The sequence below is a fragment of the Anolis sagrei genome, chromosome 1 (assembly GCF_037176765.1).
Source record: "Anolis sagrei isolate rAnoSag1 chromosome 1, rAnoSag1.mat, whole genome shotgun sequence".
Lineage (NCBI taxonomy): Eukaryota > Metazoa > Chordata > Lepidosauria > Squamata > Dactyloidae > Anolis > Anolis sagrei.
The window spans coordinates 182,986,235-183,001,591 of record NC_090021.1 but is presented as its reverse complement, the minus strand read 5'-3'; the positions used below and the strand labels follow the sequence as shown (position 1 = coordinate 183,001,591).

Here is a 15,357-nt window from a genome sequence, read left to right as displayed (position 1 = left end):
TTTCTCCCTATCAACTGCCCCCTTCTTTGGTTTGCCTGTTTGTCTGTTTCTAGTCGCCCTCCCTTTTTCTTCCAGGCTATGGAAGCACCCCCTGCTTCGGCCCCGCCCTTCTCGCTTGCGCGCGCTCATGCTCGCGCGCTCTCGCTCTCTCTCTCTCAGGCGCCGAAGCAGTCCTCGCGGAGCCGAACCCAACCGCCGCCCTCAAGGCTGCCTACGCAAAGGCATTGCGTCACGCGGCTGCGAGGGAGGGAGGGAGGCAGGGAGGGAGGGGGCGCGGGCTTGAGGGAGCTCGGGCGCGAGAGCGGCGTCATGTGACTGTGCACAGGAGGGGAGGGGGGAGAGAGGGAGAGAGAAGGAGGCGTGGATGTGCGGGCTGAGGGGAAGGCAAAGAGGCGGTGGCGGTGGCGGAGGAGGAGGAGGAGGAGGCGGTGGCTGTTACCGCCGCCACCGCCGTCATTCTCTTCCTGCAACCCTGCAGCAGAGCCCGCCAGTCCGAGCTCTGGGGGCGAGTGGGAGCCGGGAAGGGAGAAGAAAGCTGCCGGCCCCGACGGCCAGGGGAAAGCCACCAGCCCTAACCCTGCAAGTAAGTGTCGGGACCTCGCGCACGCGCACCCACTTTCTCGCCTGAGTCGCTGGGGGTAAAAAGGGGGCGCGTGCGGTGGCGTTTGAAGAGGAGGGAGGGGGCGGGGTCAGCGCGAGGGCCCCTCGGAGTTGGTGGCTCTGATTGGCCCTCCTTACTTGCTTTCTGCCTCTGCTCTTCCAAAAAGTGGACGTTGAACAGTAGTGTCACAGGGAAAGTCTCCTTGACAGGGGTTTTGAATGGAGGTGTGCATCATTCTCAGTGCAGTGAAGCAGAAGCGCAGTTTGACACCACTTTCAAAGTGCCCTCCCTCAACGCATCCTTGGAGTTGCAGTTTTATAATGCGTGCCTTACTTATTATATAGTTTTATATTGATTAGTGATGTCTTCATGTATTGTGATCTGCCTTTTTGATTGGCTGTTTTGATCTATTTTTTTCTGTGTCAGGAGCAACTTGAGAAACTGCAAGTTGCTTCTTATGTGAGAGAATTGGCTGTCTGCAAGGACATTGCCCAGGGGACGGCCGGATGTTTGACCGTCCTGTGGGAGGCTTCTCTCATATCCCCACATGGGAAGCTGACACACAGGAGCTCACCCCGCTCCCCATATTCACATCACCGACCTTTCAGTCGGCAGTCGTGCTGGCACAAGGGTTTAACCCATTGCGCCACCGATTCTGTTTTTATTTTTTTACTATATCTGTATACTGTCCTTCTCAGCCCGCAGGCAACTCTGGATGGTTTACAGAGGCAGCAATTCAATGTCAACAACACCATAAAACACTTAAAAACATTAACATATAACATTGACATATAATACAAAATCATTTAAAACATTAAAACATCATTTAAAACATAAACACATTTAAAAACATTAACATATAATATAAAATCATAAAATTAATAAAACCTAGATCATTTACATCTCCTAGTTTAAAAAACTGTATTGATTATTATTTATATTGTATCTTCTTTGTTGTAAGCCCCCCCCCCCCCCGGAGTCCCATTGGGGAGCGGGGGCGGGATATAAATAAAGCTTTGTTGTTGTTGTTGTTGTTATTATAAGACTTTTTAGCTTTCTCTCTGCCAAAAAGCGTAGGCATCAACTTCCGTAATTCCCTGGCATTAAGCCATGGTAGTTCAAGTGGTATCAAACTGCATTCATTCTACAGTGTAGATCAAGCATGAGCAAACTTTGGTCCCCCAGGTGTTTTGGACTTCAACGCCCACAATTCCTAACAGCTGGTGGGAGTTGAAGTCCAAAACACCTGGAGGGCCAAAGTTTGCCCATACCTGGTATAGATACACCCTCAATTTCCTTCAAGAAAGAAGCCCCCTTTTTTATTATCTCCCATAAACTAATCAAAAGAGGTCATGCTCCATTGAATTCAGCCCTAAATTAAAAATTGTGTGGAATGAATAAATTTGGGTTTGAAGTGGAAGATGAAGTGCACGTGCACTGCTCCATTATGTATGTTTACAATATATTTACAGCCACAGTGCAGACCTATGTATTCATGTATGTGTCTGTATATTATATATTAACAGAATAAGCTTTCATTTTGTGTTTGGGTACAGGCACACCTACATAAATATATGTGTGCATGCTTATAATGTATTGTATATCTTTACAGCAACGGATATTGTTGAACTGACTAAACCACCTTTTTCTTTCTCTTTCTGTACATATCCACCTCTACAAATGTATATGTGCATACTTGTAGTGTATATTCCATATTTTCAGCCATAGATATTTCACATAGAATATATATATATTTATTTGATGTATTTGAGCCGATTTTTACCCCACACCAAGACGAGACTCAAAATGGCTAACAATACAATAAGAACATACAAAGTAAATAAACACATTAAAATCCAATAAATTCCTTATAGCAACCTGATTATTTAAAACTGTCAGCAATAAAACCCTATTTACAAATATAACATACATATTTAAAACCATTAATTAATTAATCAATTTTTTCTTGTCTTTCTGTGGATATGCACTCACATATGTGCATATGTAGTTACATATGTATATATTACATATTCATGGCCACAGATATTTTAAATAGAACAAGCCATCTCATTCATTCTTCGTATAGACACAGGCACCTGTGCATCTAAATATGTGTGCTTATACTCTTTATTATATATTTACAATCACAGATGTTTTAAATGGAATAAGTTTTCTGGGTATTCACACCTGCATATATATATGCAGGGGTGCTTATATATTATTTACTTATAGCTACAGATACACTCCCACAGTGTCATCTCCTTTAACTTATACATTACTTCTTTGAACAGATCATTCTAAGCCGATGAGGAGTCACTTTGTGTTTTAAAAATGTATGCGTGAACAGGTATAGTGTGTTACTTTAGCTGTGGAGAAAGAGTATTCTTCAGCAGGCAACAAACGTGCGTTCAAGTTCAGATGTACACTCTGTTGGAAGTTTCCTCTCAGCCACCTTAGTAGCATTCAGTCATTGTGAAACTGATGATTTGGGAGACTTTAAAGAAGCAGAGCTGCCTGAGGCTGCAGTGCATGTTTCTCTACAAATCCATGAAACCTTTTTTTACATGTCCAAGGTTTGGGAGGGAGGAAGTAGTGCCCCTTCCTTGCCCCCATAGGGTGTTTTCAGAGCTGCTGCTGCTGCTGCTGCTGTGCAATTCGTTCCTGCCTCTGCAGATTGCCGGAAGGCGAGGGCGGATTCATGTGCGTGGGTGGATTGTGTGGGGATGATTCCCAGAGAAATGCAATGCAAAAAAAAAAAGAAAAGAAAAGAAAAGAAAAGAAAAGGGAGGAGGAGGCGAGGCCGTAGGAGAAAAGTATTGAAACATCTTTGTATTTTCTTCACTAAAAAGTTTTTTTTTCTTTTGGAGGGCAATGGAACACCATCCAAATGTTACACACTGGATATTTTCTTTTAATTGTGTCTTGTGTATTAAGATTTTGAAGCTTTTAACTGTTATGGAGCTTATTTTGGCTTTGCATTGAACTTTGGCTTTGTGCTGCTCTCAAATGGCCACCTTTGTATCCCTTTACCCTTTTGGAAAGCAAGTTTTTAGGGTTTTTTTTTTTTCTGTGAAAGAGCTTGTGTTCAGTTGGGTCACTAGCTTAGACCTGTGAGCATGTGTTCTCATCTATGTGGCAACGCACCATGTGTCCTTGCACAGACACACCCTGAAGTTGAAAACCAAATCCAACTTCATATTTTTGAATGAAAGCTTTATTTCTGATCCCCTCCCCGTAAGATGAACTCACTAGTCATATAAAGTAGATGCACACATTCTCTCCAGAGAACAAAGTGGGATGCAGAAAGTGTAGGCAGTCTGATTTTTTTCCCGTTACCCTTAAAAGCAAAAACGATAAAAATACCATGTTAATTTAGGGATTCCATTTTTTTTCATAACTTAAAGTTGCACATCTCATGCTTGCAGACATCATTGAAAGGCTAATTTTTTTGCAAGTTCATTCATCATTTAATGGCCCTCAAAGAATATTGAGAAATGTTAGGAGGACACATATTCTGCAATGGAAATGGAATACTATATATAAAAGTTGGTAGGTCGTAATAATAGAGTATGATAAATGAAATATGGAATGTCTTTTGTAAACCATCAGTATATTTTAAAATTTCGTTTCCATCCCTTCCTATTAAATGGCATTTCTGTCTCCTGTACTTTGATAATACCTTATATCCTTTTGCTGTATTGCTTGCTCAGTTTAGAAAAAAAAATAGTACCTGCCTGAATAGATGGCTATTTGGAGAGCAAATTGACTGATGATTTTTTAAATAGAGGATGAGATAAATGTTTAGTATCATGCCCCTACATCTTCATATGTCCCCTTGATGTTAATGTTCATAGAGAAAAACAAACCTGCTATTTATCTAGGTTTGATTTCTATTGAAGTAGTTTAGGAGTGGTCGTTCAGCAAATAATCACCATGATGTTGTCAGTCTCATTTCTTTAAGCTGAGATGAAATATAGCATTTTGAAGGATGTGAACTAAACAAATAGCCATCTAATTATAATTTTCTGTATTGTGATGCTAGGTTGCAGGAGGATGCAAAGCTTTTCAAAAGATGCAGTTAAGTGTTGAGGAAAAATAAAACACACATATTAGCTTCCTGAATATATGGCAATGCTAAAATATTTCAGTGATGGTTTTGGCAGAGTAATTAAAAGGTTTGTTTTTTAGTACAACTCCTCCAAACCCCTTCCCCCCCCCTGCCATCATGACCACTGATCATGCTTGGATGCAGGATTCTAGAAGCTGTTGTCCAGAAAGTAACTTTTCTAAGCACTATTTGGGGATTTTTTTTATTTTCTACAACTACTTTTTTAAAAACTGAAGTAAGTTTAAACTTGTGCCCAGTTCAGACCAAATAGCAGTGGAGATAATATTTGATGTTATTCGTTTTATAGACTCATGTATCATGCTTTTTATAGACCCTTATCTGTATGTATAAAATCTCACAGATATTGGATTGTGAGGGTTTCCATTGCATCTTTCAAGATTTAAACTTTAGATTTGTTATTTTATCTTTTGTAGTGGGTTGGGAAACAATTACTGAGACTTGAAATCTAAAGATGCTTCTGATACCTTCTCTTATGGACTCTAAATGAACCTTCTGTTACAGACATCCTCTTAAATTATTTGTGGATTTCTACTAAATTGAACTCCTGCTACTAGATGGTTTGCTTTCATTCCACAAGTAGCACAACTTTCCCCTAGTTTGTGTGCTGAGTGCTTAGCTGCATGGAAAAGGGAAAAATGCAAAGCTCATCGAATGCAACTGGAGAAATAGTCAGTGACCCTCTGTCAAACTTGAGAGGGGAAGCTATATAATGGTTCTTATGTCTGTTTCCTTTCTGCTCTCCCCTTTTCTTGATATTCATTTTGAAGTATCCTGTGAGCAAACCTTCCAAAGATACAAAGGTTCTTCATTTTACCTAAGGATGGGGGATTGGGGCACAATGAGCATACCTTTAAAAGTAACCCCTTTGGTTTTTGGAGATTTTCTTTCTCCCAGCATGCCTATAGCTCTTACATTGATTGCAAAATCTTGATTGCTCAGAATTTATACAGCACCCCTTTAGGCAAACAGATTTGATCATAGTTGCGTTTGCCACCATGACAGCCTTGGGAATAACTGATTAATGCGTATTCATCCACCATTGCAGCCCACGCCAAGAGTTCTCCTTCTCTATGCTATTTCGCCCACACGAAAAAAAATCAGAACAGAAACACCTCCACCCTGTAACCTTCACACAAAACCCACAGAAGCCTTCGATTCCTTACAACAGGACAGAAATAGATGCCTTTAGAATTATTCATTTTAAATGGTTGATTTGAAGAAGGAGGTTTGGAACATGTGTGACATTCCTTTCACTTGATTATCCACATCATATGTTCGACTCCCTTGGACTGCATTTCTGTGTCCATTTACCTGGGAGGAATCCAGTAGGTACTTGAGTAGCTCCTTGTAAGGTTGCATTTATTATTAAGAGTATTACTGAAGCTTGTCATGTGTAGGATTTTGTTGTAGCCATTGCAAGAACCTGGAAAGGTAGGTAAGAACAGGCTGCTTTATTAATATCTGACTAATTCTGTGCAATTTCTGTTATGCATAAAAGCTCTGCTGGTACTGTGGATTTTGTTTTAGCATGCTCTCTGCATTTCTTTTAGAAAAATAATTTTTATCCATGAGCCTCATTTGTCATTTATTTGGGAGATTTGTCCCTTCTCAGATTAATTGTTTTTTATTTAAGAAATTCATACCCCATTCTCACACTTTAGGAGAACAAGTAAGGTCTAGTGGTTTCAGTGTTCGACTAGGAGACCAGATTTTAATCTCTGCTCAGTCGTGGAAACCTACTAGGTGACCTTGGGCAAGTCACACTCTCAGTCTTAGAGGAAGGCTGAATAAATATTGCCAAGAAACTGTGAAATAGGATAACCAAAAGTCAGGGATGACATGATGATACATGCCAACAAGCAACAAGCAACATACCTCACTCAGCCTTCTGCTTCCCAGAGCAGTTGATATAAAACTCAGAAAAAACACAATAAATATAGTCATCTGACATAAAACAATAGCATAAAACAGAAGCTGTGAAAGGAAAACATACAGCCAGGAAAGGGAATGAAAAACCCCTAGAATTAAAAAAAAGATGTATGGCATGATCAAAGAAGGGTATGTGGTTTGATTTTGCTGTGAGCACTTCTAAAGATTTTTTTAAATAACTTGTTTTGGAGTTATAAGACCATGTATATGTGTATAGCAGTTGAAATGGGGTCCCTTTTATGTTTTACTTGAATAAAGGGGCAAAGTGTGAATGGGAGAGCACTATGAGTGATAGCACAGATCTAATGCTGTATTGCGTAGTTCTCTTGGCCCTCTATCTTTCATCTCCATGATCCCAGCCATGTGTCGAGTGGGGAAGCTTTCACCTATAGACCTCTGTACATGAAGACCTTCTCAGATTCTGGAAATATATGCAAATGTATCTCAGAATCCAGGAAAGATTGTTGATCTTAAACCTGTGTATTTCCCACCTGAGAGGAGACTGGAAACATTTTTTGGTGTCAGCGGGGTATGTCTGAAAGTACAGTCTTGATACTCTTTCTAACATTCTTTGTCCCTCCATGCAAACCAAGCCTGAAGAGGAGCTCTTTCGCATATGCATGTTTGCAACTTTGTTTATTCAGTACTGGATAACTGTCAGTGAAATAGGCTAATAGTTCCAGTTGACAGTCATTGCATTTTGTTGGTGGTGTGTCTCTTCAAGACATTGCTGACTTATGGTAACACCAATGTGAACCTGTCACATGGTATTTTTGGCAAGATTTGTTCAGAAGGGGATTTTGCTACTGGATTTGTATCTTGACCGCCCCTTAGGACAAGCTTGATTCACGCAGCCTTGTTGTGCCAGGTATACAGGAAGGTGTTTGTTTGTATTCTCACACAAGGCATTCATTTCCATTCCTTCAAGTATTTGGTGGCATATTTAAATCCTGATGTTTCATCTAGTGAGTTGCTGAACACAAGTGGCAATTGTGGGATTTAGAGCAATGAATATAGTACATCGTCATGTAAATCCGGCCTATTCCGCCAATGTAGGTGATGCATAGAATAAGGCAGGGCAAAATAAAAGAGTATTAAGATCCTTGCTAGAGCAGAGCAAAGGCATATCTAGTTCATTATTCTGTTCTCGCAGTGCTCACCTATTATTTTGAAAGTCATTGGTAGATGCATTTAATCCATCATAACTGGAATATAGTATATACTAGGCATCGGCAAACTTTTTCACCTTGGAGGGGCATTGTGGGCCCGGCCAGGAGAGGTGAGCTAGTAGGGAGGGGGTCATTTACATGCTTGGTGGGGTGGGCCCATGAGGGGTAGGGCCCAGAAGAGAGTGGGGCCAGGAGGGAACAGGGCAGTGCCTGGGTCATCCTCAGGTTGTCCTCCTATCATAAGGACGGAGCTGCTTGCCTTATGCTGGTAGGAAGGCGGACACATGGTGACTCCCCCATCTCTTTGGAATTAGGACGTGGTGGGCCGCTGTGTCCTTATGCCTGGAGGACAGGGAAAAAAGGGAGGACCTGAGGTAAGTGCCCGGGGGAGGGGTGCATCCGGCCCCCGGGTCTTAGTTTGTCCATGCCTGGTATATACAGATTTCTTGATTAAAATGGGGAGAACGAAGCCATTGAACGATACTGCTTCAGTTGGATAGAATTACTGTCATTTGGGCTATTCTTGGACTTTCTATGCTGTGGTTCCCTCCCTATCCATCTTTTGGAGGCAGCCTTGTTATGTGTCTGTGATGTTCCACAGCATGACCTGACTGCAAGACACTTTTTTTCTTGTCCTTTCTTTGCACTGTCATTTGCTGCATCTCCATCTTTAACTCTGACCTTTCTCTTCCTATCTTTCATGAATGAAAGACCAGTGAGACAGTGGTAATTGTGGTATGAAATAAAAATCTGGACTTGTTATAGTTAACCCATAGTCACTTTGATTTAGCTCATGCCAGTGTTTTAATATCATGCAGAGATAACTCTTCTTTATTGTAGTCGGACAGGCTTCTAAATAAGTAAATCAAAAATCCAGATTTACAGTGCAGCTGAATGTGTACTTACTCATAAGTATTATTTATTTATTTATTTATTTATTTATTTCGAGGTTTTATATACCGACCCTCTCACCTTCAAAGAGGTTCACAAACTGAGTTCATTGAGACTCCAAAGTCATTGTTCATAGAATTGCAATTTTAAGATGAAAATGGGGGTAGGAAGGGAAGTATGATTTGCTTGCGGTATTCAGTACTAAATCCACAGCCATATGTAGTACTGTACATTGAGTGGAGAGAGAACGCCTCATTTTTTGTAGTTAAGTGCAACTCCATCTTGCTGTTAGTATGGTGAAGGAAGCTGTTGTATGTCTTCAACACATTTCTGATTTGTGGTGACCATATGGTATCCCTATAATGGGATTTCCTGGGAATGAGAGTAATTGATTCACTTAAGGTCACCGGTGGCACAGTGGGTTAAAGCCCTGTGCCGGCAGGACTGAAGACCGACAGGTCGCAGGTTCGAATCTGGGGAGAGGCGGATGAGCTCCCTCTATCAGCTCCAGCTCCTCATGCGGGGACATGAGAGAAGCCTCCCACAAGGATGATAAAAACATCAAAATCATCCAGGCATCCCCTGGGCAACGTCCTTGCAGACGGCCAATTGTCTCACACCAGGAGTCACTCTTGACACGACAAAAAAAAAAAAAACCAAAAAAAAAAAAAACCAGTGGGTTTTCATGACTGAGGGGGAAAGGCTCAAACTCCATGGTAGATTACTTTCTTTTAAGTACGAAAAAGATGAGCTGTATTCAGGGAAGGAAATGAGGACCTTCACTTCCCTTTAGTTTGACTGTTTTTATGACAAATGAGAAAGCTGACAGTTATCAGTACAGATCTATACAGTATAGATATCACTAGTGGTGAAAGGACTATTGATTAGAAGTGGAAGTGGAAATATTGAAGGAAAAAATCCCATATTTTTTTTCCAGAAGAAGAATCTCAAACTTTTGGAAAAATTTAAGTTATCTAATAATCTGTCCAAGAATCCTTTATCCGACTTGTCGTCAGTCCACTCCTTTGGGCTTCACGCAAATCTACAATTTGTTAAAAGATATGATCCTGTGTTATTCTTTTCCATTTTTGGCCAAATAGCTTAAATTCAGATAATATTTTGAATTCTTTCTAAGAATAGTATGTTCTTAGTTTAAACTTGTTGTATTGCCCCAACAATATAAAATGCATCATTTGTATTATAACTTAGTGCATAAAATGGTACTATTTTAGCATAGTTCAGAAATTTCCAGGGAAGCATTATTTTGGTCAAGTATATTTAGTAGGCCTGGGTAACAACGGAAAAATTTGTTTCTAAAATCGATTTGTATTTGGGGTTTTTTTTTGTTTCGATATTTAAAATAATTACAAAATTTTCCTTTTAAAAAGTTCGATATTTACGAAATTTCGTAAATGGTAAAAAAATAACGAATCGATTTCCGAAACAATAACGAATCGATTCATTAATGGCGGACGTGACCGCGAAATACGCTAAAAAACCTCCAAAACCTTCTGAAGCTTCCCTCTCCCTCTGTTGTTGACTGTTGGTGTGATATTATAATTTTTTTTCACTAATTAAACCATAAAACTGGCCCAGACATGCGGAAATAATAACGAAACGACCTCAAAACAATAACGAAACGAATACAATATCGAAATACGAAGCATTTACAAAACGTTTTTGAAAATTCGTTTTTTTAAATAATTGCTCCAGAATGGTTCGTTATCGTTTTGTAATTGAAAAAATTAACGAATTATTAACGAATTACGAATTAACAAAACGAAACCGCCCAGCCCTAATATTTAGGCTACGTTTAAGAGGGACACGTCTTTCCCCAGAACGTCTATAGAAATTGTACTTATTTATTCAGAAGAAAGAACCATTCTATTTAGGCCACTCATGGGATAAATACGTGGATTGCAATTTGTGCGATAAACTGTGTGTGATCAAAAATCTTAGGTTTGAACAAACAGCATTGTGAATGTATTGTAAATACTAGAGAGAGTTCCAGTCAGTGGTTGCACTTTAAGCTTCCTGGACACACACACACACACACACATATATTACTGAATGCCCTCTGAGAGGTAGGAGAAAAATAGAAGCTTGTAAACAACCAAAAATACTGTAACTTTGTAGAGTTTAAACATATTGTAATATTTAGGACTATCGGGATTTTTGGAAATCAAGTAAAGCAAAGCAAGATAGCAACACTGAAAATGTTGAATTCTGCAGTATGCACAAAAATTGCCATTCTCTAATGCTAAAGATTGTTTTGTTTTAATATACCTATAATGAGTAAAACCATTTCTTACCATGCTATTACTCTGCCCCCCAAACAATTGTTTCATGTATTCATCTTTTCCTTATTGATGTGTTCAAATTTCCAGTGTTTTAATGTATTGTTGAAGGCTTTCATGGGTTGTTGTCGGTTTTTTCGGGCTGTATGGCCATGGTCGAGGGGCATTCCAGTGTTTTCTTCAGTCCTCATTTAGAAATGGAATCAAAACATCTTTCACGCTGTTTTTTCATCCCCTTTCATCCCACTTTTCTTTCACATTTCTTGCTTTGGCATTTCTGAGAGAGACCCTGACAAGAATTGGTTCCTCCAATGACTTCAGCCCTTGTATGGTACTACCTGTTGTCCCTAGAGTTTCTACTCATAATCTGTAATAATATAGCTTGCTGCTGGGTTTAGAGTCTTTAAAAATAAATAAATAGAGTGGAGCTTCTGAATCACAGAAACAGGCTAACAGCATCAGAAAATGGAAGTAAGTGATGCTTTTAAGCTTGTATTGAAGAAGAGGCAGGGGCTACTAGAAATTTTCAGATACAAGGCATTTCTGATTCAAGCTTTTTTAAAGCATGGAAGTGGACCCACTAATGTGTTGCAGAAGGTTTGAATTTGTAAAGAAAAAAGTTTGTGAGGTTCTTTTTACCATCAGGGTTAAAAGATGCTTTTTAAATTTACAGCTCTTGAAACCCCATACAAGGGCAGTGAATTGTAGTTCTAAAAGTAACTTCATATGGGAGAGACGTAATTTCCCTGAGCTAAACAGGATATAAAGGCCCTTCAGTTTTGCTGGATTGTGTCCTGCCTTGATTCTTATTTAAGAATCAAGGAATTGTAATTTTACAGTCCAGTGTTATTCTCTCAGGAAGGGTTCCCATGAAACAAGCAAATATGATAGTTCTTTTGACTTGTTTAAATGACTTTCTCTGCATTGGAACACTTGCACTTACTATAGAGTGCTCCATGGTGTCACTTAATGCAATCCAATATTGTTTGTTGGCGCCTTTCCTACTATGCAAGCAAGCAGTAATGGGATTGCACAAGCCATGTAATCTTTTTTGCTGGGTGTAATTCTTTATAAAAATTGTTGTACACCTTAAGTCACTGCATGTGGGATACCTCGGTAAGAGATCATAATGAATTTTATGAAATGCACACCCAGATAAGTGTAGGTCAGATTGCAACCTTGTTCAAATTCTTTTATATATATATATATTTAATTGGCGAGTTTTTTAAATTTTATTTTTCTTGCATAAGAGAAAGGGAATACTCTCTCTATACAAATATATGCACAAAGCTTACTTGAATCAGACGAAAAGCGAGGAAATTTGTAGGAATCTTATTTTACTAAACAGAAAGCAATGCACCCACCACAACTGAAAAATTGAAAAATTCTTGGACAGCTGAATACTTAGTTTCAACATTCTGCAAAATTGGGTCTAAGGAGTTCAGAATTTCTTGTAAGAGATTCTGTCTTTATTAATAATGAATTTTATTGACTTTTAAAATTGGAAATAATAAAAGACTGGTTCCATAGCATTTATGCTTTAAACTAACTAGCTACAGCACTGTAACATTTTTCATCTGTGCAGTGAATGCATCAACCATGAGCTGAAAATAAACTTAATTCAACTTATTCTTTTTAATTTAAGTTATTCATTTTATTTAATAAATGTGTGGGTTTTGAAGCTTTTATTAAAGTTTCAGTCTTTTCCCCTCACTCCTCCGTATATATTTAGTTAAAACAAATTTAAGTGGCTTACCAGTACATCCTTGATTTTTTAAGAATTGTATAACAATATAATTTCTATAGTATGCTGTGGAATATGTACCTTGGGGATGTCATGCTTTGTCCCTCTTGTATTTCTGTAGAATCCTAGAATCCTTTTCCTGGAAGGGACTGTAAAGGCCAGATAATTCAAATCCCAGCCATGCATAAATACAAAACTGACGTATCCCTGAAAGATGGCCCTTCTAATTTCTGTTTTAAAATTTCCAGATACTTGGAGGAAATAAATTGTTCTTCCTTGTGTTTAGGTGGAATCTCTTCTCATATAATTTGAATTCATTGGTTCATATTGGTTATTTTGGGCAGTAAAGATGGTGCTGTTTCATGTGGCCTGTGGTCTTATAAAAATTAGGCTTTTCCGACTGCTTTGATCAGATATGTATGTTTGTATGTTTTCAGTGTCATATTGATTTGCTTACAAAGGTTGTTTTTATTTATATTTTTTTCATATTGTACAGCTCCTCAGGGCCTCTTGTGGACTGAAAGGTGGGAAGTTAATAACCTAAGCACCATATTTCACTGCATCATAGTCACACCTTTTCCCCTTCAAAAAAAAGGGGAGTCTAACTATTACGTGGTGAAAAATTGGAGGCTTCCCTCCCCTTTCTGGAGAGAGCTGGGAGGCTTCTCAACTTCCCTCATTGTTGCCGAGAGCTGGGAGGCTTTCCTCACTGTTGCCAGCTAATCCAAGGCTGATCAGCTGGCAACAGTGAGGAAAGCCTCCCAGCTCTTGCACCTTCACCCCCCCCCATGTGCCTGCCTCTCTGAGCTACAGGGGCTGCTCCAAGGGGCAGGAATGCAGGCAGGGATGTGATTGTTACGTGGGAAATATAAAAATCCCCAAACTGGGACCGCAAAAGGGAGGGCACAACTATTACACAATGAAATATGGTAGTTTAAAAGCAGAAATGTATGAGGAGCAATCTCTGTCTTGTGAATGTATGAGAATTGGACACTACAGTTCTTCATTCTTACTAAGTTTAAACTTTGTAAGAATGAGTAATCTTCAGTATTTAATATTCAAATGAAGTGATTTAGGGATTCAGTGAAAGTTGCAGAGTTATGGGGTCTGAGATTGTAATTCATAGGACACCAGGGGCAATAATAGCGTCCTCTAAATTACATCTATAAGGAGTCAAAAAGTCTAGTCTTTTAGATCAATAAGTTTTCTTTTTTTCTTAAGTATGGTTGGATCATAGGAGTTCTTTGTTGGAAATGTAGACATTTTGGAAAGGCTGCACCTGTCAGAAATACAATGTTCAATTGTAGAATGTTTTAAATTTTTGGTAATGGTTGAAGGAAAGAAAAAACCCAATGAGTATGCAATAATGCTCTGTAAAAACTGCAAGTGAAAGGACCTCCTTTAATCAACTATAGAAGTATTTGAAATATTGTAGATTTAGGAGAAGCTGACTCCAAAAATTTTGCATTTTCCTTAGACCGTTTTCTTCTGGTTTTGTTGGGCTTTTAATGAATCCTGAGATTTATTAAAATATACACCACCCACCCACCCATCCATGAGATCGCGACCTGCAATATCCAGTGAATGGATCATTATTTTCCATATTAGTAAATGGCAGAGATGTGAATTCAGACGTGCTGATGCGTGTATATCCACATCACTAGAATTTAATAATATGGGGTGTGGTTTTCCCTATCTGTGGCCAGTCTTGAAATGAGGCATATAAATAAGTGACACATATGCACCTACTTTTCTATGACACCTCAGAGCAAGTGTCTTCCACTTTATGTCCTCCAGATGTGTTATATCACCATAACTGACTGGGAGGAATTCTAGTTTAGTTCTATACATATAGCGAATATTAGATTGGAAAAGGTTGCATAATATGAGGGTTGGCATTCTGTGGTCCTCCAAATGTTTTTGGAGCGCTTCTTTTGCAATCTCATTGGCCATATTGATGTTGGAAGGCCAAAGACCTCTGGAGGGCCACAATTGCCCAACTTTCTTTTTATGGTTATTTATCTACTTGGTGCTGAATCAGGCTAGATGATTTCACAAATGCACAGGTTCAAGTCATTCTGTCTGCTTCCAAAAAGTGATTATCTGTAGACAGCTTTTATTTTCCTTATTGATGTGGAAATTGGGTGTTGACAAGTTGTTCACATCAGGAAAACTTTCTTATGAGTAGTCGATGGCTGTTGAAAGTAGGAGAACCCTTTGGATCTCAGCCCAAGTCAGATCCATTTTCCTAGTGACACCTTTTTTCTTGGAAAAATACTGGGGTACAATAACATTGAGTTCAGCCCTTCTCCAGCATTTATCATTTTTAAAATCATCTCATCCAACTTTATTAATATATTTTATTCATGTATTGGCTCTATGACATAAGGTTATTATATATTCTGTTTCAGAGATGGGAAATTGTGATAGTGACTTTGGTTGATGCCAGCAAGTAAGTTGATAGTTCAGTAGGGTTCCAGCCAGTTTCTAGCCCAAGACTCTATTTATACCAATGACATCAAAACTAGAAATTGTTCATAAAGATCAGTGTGTATTAGAAAACATATTATTTCATTGCTCATATGCTTTATTTTTGC

The 15,357-nt window shown here is 39.0% G+C and overlaps 1 protein-coding gene across 2 annotated transcripts in view; it reads left to right on the top strand.

Annotated features, from left to right (window-relative positions):
- The first annotated feature begins 360 nt into the window (after positions 1-360).
- The window catches only part of NAB1 (NGFI-A binding protein 1), a 50,756-nt gene continuing 35,759 nt past the window's right edge, over positions 361-15,357 (top strand). Inside the window, exon 1 of one of the 2 annotated variants that reach the window (XM_060780598.2) lies at positions 361-583. In XM_060780598.2, coding sequence (XP_060636581.2) covers positions 365-583 — 219 coding nt within the window. In that variant the 5' untranslated portion in view covers positions 361-364. The remainder of the gene's footprint in view (positions 584-15,357) is intronic. The other variant, XM_060780590.2, reaches the window with a different exon arrangement.